The sequence below is a fragment of the Pseudonaja textilis genome, chromosome 1 (assembly GCF_049901715.1).
Source record: "Pseudonaja textilis isolate UNSWEBS1 chromosome 1, rPseTex1.2, whole genome shotgun sequence".
Classification (NCBI taxonomy): domain Eukaryota; kingdom Metazoa; phylum Chordata; class Lepidosauria; order Squamata; family Elapidae; genus Pseudonaja; species Pseudonaja textilis.
The window spans coordinates 59,947,362-59,960,750 of NC_141990.1; the positions used below are offsets into that span (position 1 = coordinate 59,947,362).

General features: G+C 39.9%; 1 protein-coding gene and 1 long non-coding RNA gene across 3 annotated transcripts in view; one reads left to right on the forward strand and one right to left on the reverse strand.

The window, feature by feature from the left end:
- Positions 1-1,379: 1,379 nt before the first annotated feature.
- LOC148127631 (uncharacterized) lies at positions 1,380-4,071 on the reverse strand. Its single transcript, XR_015743947.1, has 3 exons — positions 3,770-4,071; positions 1,932-2,087; positions 1,380-1,584 (listed from the first exon to the last, which is right to left on the reverse strand). It is a non-coding gene; the product is annotated as an uncharacterized LOC148127631 (long non-coding RNA).
- Positions 4,039-13,389, forward strand: part of AARS2 (alanyl-tRNA synthetase 2, mitochondrial) — a 33,060-nt gene continuing 23,709 nt past the window's right edge. For both annotated transcript variants that reach the window (XR_015743939.1, XM_087935292.1), the window contains exons 1-7: positions 4,039-4,302; positions 5,577-5,765; positions 6,678-6,823; positions 8,587-8,781; positions 9,845-9,989; positions 11,639-11,784; positions 12,765-12,873. Coding sequence is in view for 1 of the 2 variants with exons in the window: in XM_087935292.1 (XP_087791418.1) it covers positions 4,075-4,302; positions 5,577-5,765; positions 6,678-6,823; positions 8,587-8,781; positions 9,845-9,989; positions 11,639-11,784; positions 12,765-12,873 (1,158 nt within the window). In the remaining variant the exon portion in view is untranslated. The remainder of the gene's footprint in view (positions 4,303-5,576; positions 5,766-6,677; positions 6,824-8,586; positions 8,782-9,844; positions 9,990-11,638; positions 11,785-12,764; positions 12,874-13,389) is intronic.

Genomic DNA, 13,389 nt, shown 5'->3' on the forward strand with positions numbered 1-13,389 from the left:
AGCAGAAGAAGAGAGAAGCCCTGGACATTTTCCATCTGTTCCAGGGCAGCCAGGGAATCCCATCTCCCCCAGGCTCAAAGTGTTGCCTCATTTTAAGATCTCTTGTGTTTTGTGTGTTTTATTTCTTGTGCTTGCTTGGCAATCACTCTTGTGAGAGTCTTGCCTAGCCTCACCCTTGCGAGGGTCCCACTCTATCTCGCCCTTGCGAGGACTATTTTCTCACCCTTGCGAGGGTTACTTTAAACTTCGTCCTTGCGAGGACTAACTCACCCTTGCGAGGGTTATTCTCTGAGAGGAATTCAGCAATCAACCAGAAAGCCGAAACAACAGACCGGTCGCTCAACGCGACACACAGATCTGTTTTTTTTATTATTTTTTCCAGTATTTTCCCAGGTATTGATGTTAGGCTGATTGGTCTGTAGTTTCCTAGGTCTGTTTAAAAAAAAAAAAAGATGGAAACCCTACCAACTCTTTTCCAATCCTCTGATAATTCCCTAGTGCTCCAGGATTTTTTAAAGATATGGTATAATGCAGTGGTGGTATTCAATTTTTTTTTACTACCGGTTCTGTGGGTGTGGCTTGGTGGGAGTGGTGTGGCTTGGTCGGTGTGGCATGGCTTGGTGAGCATGGTTGGGGAAGGATACTGTAAAATCCTCATTCCCTCCCCACTCCTGGGGGAAGGTTATTGCAAAATGCCATTCCCTCCCCACCCCACTAACCTGCTTTCCAGCTCCGTTCTCCTGTGCAGGGCAACAAAAGAAGACCCAGCTGATCAGCTGGGACTCGGGAGGCTGAGACTAGATGGGGGCGGGGCCAATCAGAAGTGGTATTTGCTGGTTCTCCAAACTACTCAAAATTTCCGCTACCGGTTCTCCAGAACCTGTCAACTGGCTGAATACCACCTCTGGTATAATGGTTCTGAGATAACATCTGCCAGCTCCTTCAGAACTCTGGGAAGTAATCCATCAGGTCCCAGTGATTTATATTAATCAAGATCAGATATATATTCTCTTACCATTCTCTTGCTTATTTTAATTTTTATTTCTAGTCTATGTTTTACAGTTATGTTTGGTAGGTTAGGTTTTAGGGAGGGGGGTTGCGTGGAGACTGATGCAAAGAATGAGTTAAGTAGCTCTGCTTTCTCTCTAGTGCCTGTTACATCCTTGCCATCTTCTCTCTTTAGTGGACCAACTGTTTTGTTGCCTTTTTTCTTGTTATTTATATGTGGAAAGAAAATTCAACATATATTTTTCATCAGCTCAATTTGATTAGAAAATATTTTTGAAAATATCTCCTGAAACTGAACATGGAGGGGTAAAAACATAGAAAAAGACTGGAATATACTTTTTTTTTTAAAAAAATTCCACTCAGTCTCTTACATCGTTTGAGAATCTTTATTCCATTACTTTCACAATTTGTTTAGTTGTCTATTATATCTTCTGAACAGGAATTACTACTTGAGCCAGCTTAGCCTAGTGATTCCTTCACAGCTTGCAGATTGTTTTTCAACTGCTATTTCTTAGTAGTTCAAGTCCCACAGGCTCGGCTTAATCAAATAATATTTTTGAAAATATTTCCTGAAACCTAAAACCAAGAAAAATATACGTTAAAAAATATTTCAATCAAGATCTTACATCATCTGAGAATATTTATCCCATAGTCTGTAAGTCATCTAAATCTTGCTAAGTCATATCTTTTAAATGTCGCCTGAGTCAATTTAACCTACAGGTTCCTTTGCAATATGGGTAATTTTTTATGAATTGATAATTCTTAGCAGTTCAAATCCTGCAGGTGCTGTCTGGCTTTTTATTGCAATACAGTTTTGAAAATATATCCTAAAACCAGAAAAAGAATAAATATCAGAATGGAAAGGACAGCTTTTACATCAATCTCTACATCGTTATTAGCTTACAATTCTTGTTGAGTCATACCTTACATTTTCTGAACAGGAATCAACAATCGAGCCAGCTTAGTCTAGTTGTTTCTTTGCAATCTGAGTAATTGTCATTTAACTGCTAGTTCCTAGTAGTTCGAGTCCTGCAGGCGCTGTCTGGCTTTTTGATTCTAACACATTTTTGAAATGCTTCCTAAAACAAGAAAGAATTTAAAAATCAGAATGGAAAAGGACTGGAACACATGCTTTGAAAATAAAATTTCCAGTCCTCCTTTTACATCATTTGCGAATCTCTACTTCTTTACTCTGTTATGTTTACAATCTTGGTGAGTCGTCTCTTATATTTTCTGAACAGGAACTAGCACTTGAGCCAGCTTAGCCTAGCGGTTTCTTCGCAATCTGAGTAACTACTCATTCAGTAGTCATTCAGCTGCTACTCCCTAACAGTTCAGGTCCCGTGGGCGCTGCCTGGCTTTTTGATTATAACACATTTTTGAAAATTCCTTCTAAAATTAAAAAGAATAAAAATCAGAATGGAAAAGGGTTGGAGCATACACTAAAATACATTTTCTGGTCCAGCTTTTAAATCATTTATTAATCTTCTTTAACCTATCATCTCTGTATAAACTTTGTTGAGTCATCTCATATATCTTCTGAACAGAAAGCATGACTTGAGCCAGCTTAGCCTAGCGGTTCCTTCACAATTTGTTAATTCGTGTTCAACTCTAGTTCCTAGCAGTTCAAGTCCCGTGGGCGCTGTCTGGCTTTTTGACTCTAACACATTTTTGAAATGCTTCCTAAAACAAGAAAGAATTTAAAAATCAGAATGGAAAAGGACTGGAACACATGCTTTAAAAATAAAATTTCCAGTCCTCCTTTTACATCATTTGCAAATCCCTACTTCTTTACTCTATTACGTTTACAATCTTGGTGAGTTGTCTCTTATATTTTTTAAACAGGAATTAGCACTCGAGCCAGCTTAGCCTAGCGGTTCCTTCACAATTTGTTAAATTCGTGTTCAACTCTAGCTCCTAGCAGTTCAAGTCCCGCGGGCGCTGTCTGGCTTTTGAATCTGCTCAATTTGAAGAAACTACATTTTAATATACCTTCAAAAAAATCTGAGACCGCTTTAAAATCAGAATGAAAATGGGCTGAAGCACACACTCAAAAACTAGCATTTCCAGTTCAGTATTTACATTCTTCCAGAACAAGCTTTGTTCAATCAGTTCCTCTATCTTTAGAATCAACACAGACCTTTGAAGCAGCGCAACCTAGTGGTTTCTTTGCATTTCTACAGTGTTTCTATCTATCGGATTTCAAGACTAAAATGAGTATATTCTAACCAAGACAAAGAATCAAGAGTGCTTTAACTTTTTAGCAAAAGCAAAGGACTTTAAAAAAAAAAGCAGAACAGGAGAGGGGTTCCATATAACTTTCCTAAACTTCGAGGATGGGAACTGATGCAACTCTGCAGAAAGCTTTTATTTGTGCATGTTTGCTGATCACTACCACGGAGCACCCACAGAGTGTATTTGAGGATCCCAAACAGCTGCTCTTCCACTGTTTTTGCTGACCACCTCCCTCCTCCTCCCACTGCTAAAATCTAACGAAGAGGGCGTGCGCTGATCCCATTTTATTAAACAATGTCATCTTGTTTGAACTCATGAGCCACATCATGGTTATGGCAGTGCATGCCCTGAGAACCGGACTCCCCCAGAGAAGCCCATTTTCTCATACCTATTGACAGGTAACAAAATGAGCCACAACCTTGCATTGGAGGGATCTGATTGAATATGCTTATATAATCCCTTTAAAACGGGGATTCTTAACTTTCTTGCCATCGCCCTTCCCTCAGTGTAACCTCAACGTACGTACCTGTCCTAAAAATCCATATACACCAACCTGAACACAATGCAAAGGAAACTTTGGGAGAGGTGGATTCATTGCAACAATGTAACTAAAAGGTTGAATGTGGTCTCTGTCTGCACCGCCCCAAGGGCGGCAATGCAGAAACCCTGCTTTACCGAGAGATCACTGTAATTTCAGAAATTGGGACAGCAATTCCACGTCCTCCACTCGACACGGAGCTGGCGCTCTCATGCATTCATACACAGACCGACGGTGTCACTTCGCAAGCTTCGCCCCCTTCTCCGATTCCCACAATTCCGCCCACAGCTAAGATGGCGGCGGGCGTGCAGGGCTGCGTGAGACGCTTTCTCCGGATGCCCCGCAACTGGCATTGCAGCTCTTTCCAAGCTCGCTCGGCCGCCTCCTTGTCCTCCGCACACGTGCGCCAGATGTTCCTCCAGTACTTCCAGGAGCGGCACGGACATCAAGTCGTTCCCTCGGCTTCTGTGAGGCCTCGAAACGATCCCGGGCTGCTATTCGTGAACGCGGGAATGAACCAGGTACGTTCCCAAAACAGGGCGCGGAATGAACAGGCTTCGCAGAAGGGTTCCGCCGTTGCCCTTGACGGCTCTGATCGGATGCTATCTCGTTCCCTTTTTTTTGGAATTTCTTTTCTTTCCTGGTGTAAATGCTGCTGCTACGGTGCCATCGTTTTACATCTTTCTCGCTGCTAAAAAAAATAAATGTGTATTTGCTCATAAAGCTGCATTGCATTTTACAACTTTTTAGACTTCTAGAATATTTTTTCTGGAAATGTAAAAAGGAGAAAAAATGTTCAGCAGAAGGAAAATATGCAGTCGGAATAAGAAGCATCATAATGCAACTGAGAACTGCAGTTGGGATATTTCAGAAAGAATGTCTTATGTTCTTCTCTCTAGCACCTTTTATCTTGAGAACTGGATTTAAAATGTTTTAGATAAAAATAAAGTAAGCTTCATATGCCATTATGCATTATGTTGTGATTCACATTTATCTAACATTATTTAATATAAATTTGCTTTTCAAGAGCATCACTGGAACCAGCATAATGGGTAGCTAAGTTAATGGACTGGATCCAGAGAGTTGCTGCTTCAGGTCACCATTTTATTAGATCAGTGTTAAATTAAAATAATGCCCTGTTCTCAGGTATTCTGAGCACACTGTGTGCATATGTGAGACTGACAATACATACTTGCATGACATACTAAGTTATGTTGTACTTTGGCTTGCAGTGTCATTCAAACATATACTATAGGCTGAAATACGGTTGAGAACTTTACCAAATGGCCCAGTGTATATCCAAATCTGAACTATTGATGGATTTATAAATAAGGAGCCATTGCTGCTCTAAAAAAAGTAGGGTGGTAGGGTGGAAGAATAAACACAGAGCAGCCTCTTTCAATTTGATTTTCTGCATCCATGGGTTTGGAATAACAATAATATTTTGAAAGAAAGGGATTGGGAAAAGAGTGAGCTTCTTACATGCTATGCATGATGACTGTTTCTTATGTGATCATTGCAAACATTGTTTAAATTGTAACAACATGATTCCAGGAAATCAGAGATACCACAAAAGGAAAAGTATCTGGAATAGTAGAACTGTTAGAATGTGGCTGGCTGGGTTTGCTGTACTGACTGAGAAATGTTTGCTAGTTTCCCTTAATCATGGTTAGTACTAAGTTTGGTTTATTGAGTGATAAGAGAATGTGCCTTCCCACTATAGAAATCCTTCTCTTTATGTGAGCCAAATATCTCATTTGTGAAATTTCCTTTCTAATTGTCTTTGAATTTCCAGTTCAAACCAATCTTCCTGGGCACAGCAGATCCTCAAAGTGAGCTTAAACGTTACCGCCGAATTGTGAACACCCAAAAGTGTGTGCGGGCAGGTGGAAAGCACAATGATTTGGAGGATGTGGGTCGAGATGTTTATCACCATACTTTCTTTGAAATGCTCGGGAACTGGTCCTTTGGTGATTATTTCAAAGTAAGGCATTGTTACACTTGCTTTAAAAAATGGTCCATTTGTAGTTAATTTAATTTGTAACTAAATGTGACCTAAACATGATCCAGAGTTACCTTTTTTTCTTTGTGACATATTTGTTTCTAAACTGCACCGTAAATTGGAACAGTAAAACAATCGTTGTAGTTGCTATGGCTTCTCAGTGCAAAGGATTTTCTGCATGTGGAAATAATATTTTTTGAGGAAGAACTTAGTTGATCAGGCTATTCTGATTTGTGCACTTTATGCAAACATGACACTTTACGCAAACATGAAGAATAAGTCAAGTCAAGGAAACTGTCTAATTGCAAAGTGAATAGGTTTTGCTGTTTGCACTCATATTGACTTGATGAGACTTCTGTGCTCCCACTTCTGATCTGAATACTTTAAACCAGTTGTCTTCAACCTGTGGGTTGCAATGTGTTGGAGTGTAACTTCCATCTTTTTTAGATACCATAGGTTTGCTGATTAGATATGCTGAGGGTTGTACTATACCACATCCAGAGGACACTGGTCTGGGAAAACATTATATAAACAACTGTATACAAATAAACAGCCAAAAAGACCTTATAGAATTCTAGTCTGCTGTTAATGATACTAATTGTTTATCTGTCTATATTGTATCTTCAAATAATTTAGAGTATCCTGCACAATAGCTTAGAGAAGAGAGTAATCTATCCGAGGTTATCTATCCAGTTGCAAGAGACTGGGAAAAGCTCTCCCAGATCACTTTAATTCCGTATTTCATTTTATTTGCTCGCCAGGTTGTCCTTGATTTGTGCTACAAGCAGTTAATATCACTCTTTATAGTCTGTTCCCTCTGGAGCATCTGCAATTGTTTTCTTACCCAAACATTTAACTATTATTTTTCATTGCTTCCATACTTCTTTATTTTAGGAGGAAGCATGTAAGATGGCATGGGAGCTCCTGACACAAGTCTATGAAATTCCAAGGGATCAGCTTTATGTCACTTATTTTGGAGGTGATGCCTCCCTTGGTCTAAATGCTGATGAAGAGTGTAGGGATATATGGCTTACGCTTGGGTAAGTATTTTTTATAAAAAAATGAAAGTAAATAAATTTTAGAAACTTTGAAGGTATTTTATCATGGTCCAAAAGAAAACAATATATACCCGTGATGGCGAACCTATGGTATGCGTGCCAGAAGTGGCACGTAGATCCAGCTCTCTCAGCACAGTAGCCATCGCCCTTTGCTTTTCTGGGTCCTGGCGTGCGCAGGTGCACCAGCCAGCTGGTCTTCATGTGACAATGTGCGCCAGAAATGGGAAGACCAGCTGGGGAGCTGCTATTCAGGTTTCTCCCCCGTGCATGCACACACTCCCATTTTGGCACTCAGTGCCAAAAAGGTTCACCAACTCTGATATATATGTTCAAATGATATAAGTCATATAAATAAAATAAACAATAATTTACATTTAAGTGGGAATTAGATGACTTTTAAAAGCTGTTTCTGTGACAGATATTTTGCCAATGTTTTAGAAGTATTAACAGGTGGATTATTAATAGTGCAAGCAGCTAAAGAGTGACCTGATGAATGCTATTAATTGTATACAGCAGTGAGTATGCAATTGACATTGAAGTAACACAAATAAGAACCAGTTTCCGAGTTCAAACGTAAGCATGTATGGCATTCATATGGGGGTCGGGTGGTGGAGGAATATATACTCATCATCAACTTAATGGATAATATCAATTTGCATCATTGTGAAGAGTCTTTTATGTGAGGCATGCACACTATACAAATATTGGGAAATTATGATATATCTTCATGAGGAATAACTATTTCAACAATTTTGTTTTCTTAGCATAGGTTAAATATATATTTGTGTAAATGCAATGGGGTATCATATAATAACTGGCTCAAAACTTTGGCCTTAAAAGATTTTATCACTGCTGGGACAACGTAATGAGCATTTCAGAGTACACATATAATTATTGAAAAAATGTACTATGAAATTTGTATTCAGTTCTCATATTTTGTTAGTTCCATAGGTAGAAGATTGAAAGCAGACACCCAATATTTCAACGTTTTAACCTACTCTGTGAATCTTCCTTTAATGTTCCATCTGGAAGGACTCTTAAAGTATTCATTTTTGAATAATTAATTCTCAGGAATTCTTTGGAATAATAGAGTGAAAAGACTTGGAGGCATATTTGTAAACCTACTTCAGTATGGAAATAAATGGCAGCAAATAAATGGTAGCTGGACAATGGGCTAGGAAAGAGGCACTGGTCAATGCATTGCCTGAAATAGTTTATAGCCTTGTTTTATGTCTCACATGGTTTTATCTGATTTTTACCCCAATTTGCTCAAGGATTGCATAATCCTGATCCTTAGACATGCCAAGAAGACCAAAACCACTGCATGCAGCAAGCATGAACTGAATACCATAATATTATTCATCTTGTTCGGTAGCATTCATCAGTACAGGCCATCATTGTAAAGTGGAGGAGGAATGGGTTGTATGTATCATATTGTGCCATACAATAGTTTATTTGACTTAGCATGTGTTGAGAAACCAGCCTCTGATTTGTAGAGATGATGTGTGATTTAGCAGAATGAATGAACCATGTCTAAGTTACCAGTTAGAGTTCACCCACCCCAGCAAACTGGCAGCCTGGAAACCGATTTCCCATTTTGAAATGTCTGAGTTCCAGCCCATGAAGTTCATAGATCCAGGCACTGGGAAAAAAGAAGGAAAATATGGGTTTACTCTTTCCACTCACCAACTGCTCTGCTTGTTTGCTTGTTCCTTTCTTATTATTGTTCTTCGTTTGTTTTTCAGTGTACCCCCTAGCCACGTTCTTCCTTTTCACCTGAAAGATAACTTCTGGGAGATGGGTGACACTGGTCCTTGTGGACCCTGCACAGAAATCCATTATGATCATATAGGTGGTGGAAGAAATGCAGCAGCACTCGTGAATCAGGGCAGTCCTGATGTAGTGGAGATCTGGAACCTCGTTTTCATACAGTACAATAGGTGTGTTATGATGTTACTGCTAGAGTTTTATATAAATGCCATAACTTGACTTCCTAACACAATTTTGCATACCATAGAACAAGGCTCTTCAAACTTGGCAAGTTTAAGACTTGTGGACTTGAACTCCTAGAATTCCTTCTCCAGTCATGTTAGCTCAGGAATTCTAGGAGTTGAAGTCCACAAGTCTTAAAGCTGTCAAGTTTGAAGATCCCTGCCATAGAATATGCAGTTTGTTAAGTTGGGCAGCTATACAATTTTTAAACAAATAAATAGTCATAAGTTTTACACTAATCTGTATTGTTTTATCAGTCCAATTATTTATATTAAATATATATTTCCTCTTCTCCCTGTTATCCCAATTATATTGTCATTTATCAGCTGGAGGGCTGCACTAATTTCATGTGGATTGGCAAGATCTTTGCAGTCTTCAAGTACCCACTTTGCCCATTATCTCCCCATCATCTACAAAATAATTTAAAACGCCTTTTTCTTTGTTTTACCCTACCACTCTGTGTACTGCCCCTGAGGAGTGTACTTTCTGCATTAATATTTTGATGCTGTCAGAGCTTGCAACCTTCAGCCCAAAGCCCCCATCACAGCTTGTGTCCTGATTTCAAAAGCCTTCAATGGTAGATCAACCCAGATCTCTAGCAAGAGTAATCTGTCCCTTTCCTGCAGCCTGTTTCTTGGACGAGAGAGAAGAGGGTGTCAGAAACCAAAAGAAAAAAGAAATTAAGAGAGAAAAGGGTAGCATAAAGCATTGGAAAAACTACATATAAGAAATTATGTCCTTACTCATTTACTCATGCTACTGGTTTTGCCTTTGCTTACCTAACAGATTATTTCTATAGAGTGATAGTAAAAGGTTGTCCTAATCTATGATCGATAAGAACCCATTAATCTTGGTCATCTAGTCTGTCCTCATCAGTTTTTCTGGTGCCTTTCTCCAATTTCAGTTTAATCGTTTGTAGCATTGCCATTCCTTTTCCTTCAGCAAAACAAGTCTTGGCCTCTAATGAATGTTTACCATTTTTCCTTGGTTGGTTAACGGATACATTTCTAGAGAGGCCAACGGGAGTTTACGCCATCTGCCTCAGCATCATGTGGACACCGGAATGGGCTTAGAAAGGTTGATGACAGTTCTTCAGAACAAACGCTCCAATTATGACACTGACCTCTTCACCCCAATCCTGGATGCCATCCATAAGGTGATGATGAGCCTGGTGTGGTTCTACCGAGACTTTGAAGTTTTGTATATACAGTCTACCTAGTAGTCTCCAGTTAAGGACTATGATTGCATTGACTTACATTGATTTGAAATGTATCTAAAGAACATCTTCATGGATCTTGCTACTCCACTCCACAGTCTTTTCCCAACCCAGATCATGCCTCTCAAACACCGTTGTGCTCCTGTCCAGACCTGTTCTATGCCTCTTACACAACCTAATGCACCTGCCCAGAACTACAGCACACCCTCGTGCACTCTTCCTGATCTGCACTATGTCTCTCACACACCCTTGTGCACCCTCCCTGACCTGTGCCATGCTGCCTGTACACACTTCCTGAGCCTTGTTGTGTTCCTTGCGCATCTGACTCACACTGTGCTTCTTGCACACTCCTACTACATCTCTTGTGCACCCCCTCACATCTCATCCTCAACCCTTCCATGCAGTCCCAACACCTCAACATCTCATCCTCAACCCTCCTCTGCAGTCTCACACACTTTCTTGTTGCCTACCCCGCCTGACAGCAACCAATTACCTGCCAATCAACCTGGACTTAAAACTTCCTGCCAGTTTACCCACTGACTTTGATTGTGAGAAGCCAGCAGGAAGCTTCCTCACCTAACAGTCCTGGGACAAACAAAGCAACTGGGACTGCCATCACAAAGCAATGCAATTGTCCTTTACAATGATATTGTTTAGCAATGGCCATTCTGGTCCCAATTGCCATCATACGCCTCAAGTCAGAGAAAGACTAATGTGACAGAATCACAGTGGTACAGCACTATCTTCTTGGAGTAAGAACGGGAATCTCTGGTCCACTTGATCTTATATTGTAATGTCTGTGATCACTGGATGGTATTTATGAGATTTAGATTTCAACAAAATCTTGAGGCTCACCAAGGTTCATCAGTCTGAATATTGTGGATATGCTAGAATGCTTATTTGTCAAGAGATCCAAAGTTGCTGCATCTTCTTTTCTGGCAGTAGCCTTAAAAGAACCACTTGAATGACTTAAGTATTTTGTTGACTGTTCAAACTGAGAGACCAACTCTGATAGCATTAGAATGCTTCTTTTCTGAGTGAAAAGGTGCAGTTTCCCCTCTTAGCTATCAGTTCTACTTTTCTGCAGTAGTAATTTACATGTCTACACAGAAGTAAGTGCCACTGAATTTGGTAAGGCATAAAACTGCAATATTAAACCTCAGGAAACTTAGCCATTATTGGTGTGTAGTGTTTCAGAGTTGATTTAAAAGAAGTTCAAACATAACACCCCCTCTGTAAACTATTAAAACAGGAAAATCTTTTATTTGGATCTTTTCAGAAGATAGATGGTAGAATGTTAAAAGACACAGAAGCAGTTGAATGAACTTACAAATGCATTAGACTTCACAAATATGTTTTGGGTGTTGTGTGGAGATGGGGGAATGGGCCCATTTTAGTTTAGTGAAATATTTTTGGTCTTCCCTTTCTTTAAAAAAAATCCCATAAACATTTAAAGAACATTCCATTTAAACATTTAAGGAGAAAAAGGTAAAGAAAGAGAAGAAAGAACGAAAAGCGGTGCAACTTGGAGTAATAGAACATGCAATAGTCTTGTGTGCCTTTTTTCAGTGTCTTCTATTATCTTTCAGGGCTGCGGTGGACCTGGTTACCAAGGCTTGGTTGGCGAGACTGACCTGGGTGGAGTGAACATGGCATACAGAGTGGTGGCAGATCATGTGCGTGCCTTGTCTGTGTGCATAGCGGATGGGATTTTCCCAGGCATGGATGGTGCCGAGTAAGGAAAAAGTCCAATAATGAGGGGGAGAAAGGTTGGGAGTGTCATACCCCTGGTGGAGACTGACTCTAAGGGAGAAGAGGAACAGCCGACTGGGAGTGGAAGTGTCCCTCCGGAGGTTGTGGAGGAGGCTGGGGAAGAGCAGAGGCCGGCTGAGCAGTCAGATGGGACCCAGGCCCATCCCCTATCCATCCTAGGGCACGCAGGGTGGAGAGAGGAGAAGGGAGAGACGTGGTCTACTCAGGAGGAGAGGGCCTTGATCCTCTTCATGGGCTGCAGGTGTGAGAACTGCATAAGAGTTTGGACCTGCGTACTGGCAAACGCTGGAAACAAAGCGTGTTTTATTTTGGTCTGAAGTTATCTTGGTTGGCATCCTTCCAACAGACTGTGCCTTGTTATCTCCTTGAATTTGGTAAATACTTCTGTTCCTTTGTGGAAATTTTGTCATTGTAGTTTGTTTGTTTTTTTATTTCACCTCTATCTGCTCGTTAAATTCAGACTGTATTGCTTTCTTTTGAAAACTATTTTTGAGTACGTTTTATCTCCAACTGAGTATTATTGAACAGTGGGGCCAAGTTGGAGGCATTAAAGGACATTTACATTTTGGATTTTGTTACGTTTGTGGTACACTCTGGGTCATCAGAGGGAGTGAGTGATTAGAGAATATTGATGTTGTGTTGATGTTGTGAGAGAGAAAGTTACACAGAGAGAGGAAGCAGAGTGAGACAAATGGAAACTACAATTTTGAATAATTCCAAAAGATTAGTGGAGGATAGAGTGACTGCAGCAGACATGAAATGCATGCATAAAGTATACAATACATGGAGTATACCAAGGATATAGTTGTAAAACTAACAAGAGAAACACTAAGAGAATCTTGGTGGGAATTTTAGCAAGTGTTCAAGACTGTTTTCTGAAAAAGTAAAATTCCCTACTCACTCAGAATGCTAATTTCTTTTTGAAACATTTCTTCCCTGCAGGCTTGTTCTGCGTCAGATCTTACGCAGGGCTGTACGATTTTCTTCGGAGGTTCTCCATGCTCCACCTGGGTTCTTGGCGAGTTTGGTTCCTGTTGTAGGAGAAATTCTGGTAAGTTAGAATTGATTTCTTAGGCAAGACACTTCTCAGAGCTAGCTTTATTTTCCAACGCTGTATTTGTTGCCTTATCAGATAATTTACCTTGTGATATCAGTTAAGGAATCCCTTAGTCGCTAGAAGTGTGGGAGATATAACAAAGTCAAAGAGCAGGGTTTTTTAATGCAGGTGTTAAAACTACCTAATTGTCCTACACGTGGTCTTACTATTAGAAGAAATAGTACGTAATGCAGCAGTTGTACTATTCCAATGACATATATCCCATCACTTCTGCTAACTAGAAAATGTACAGAAGTAACAGAATTATGAAAGGGCTTGGATCGGGAAAGAGCTACGTTTGCAGAATTCTATGTTTCTTGACTGAAAGTCAGCGCTTATGGAAATGTTTCTGTCCAATAGTATGAAGGGCCTGAAAGATCTTTTGTGATATTTGTATTAAGTCAACACATCTAATGCTGTTTGTCACTCGTGTTAATCCTATTCAGAGATTTTATTTTTGTATAGAATTGG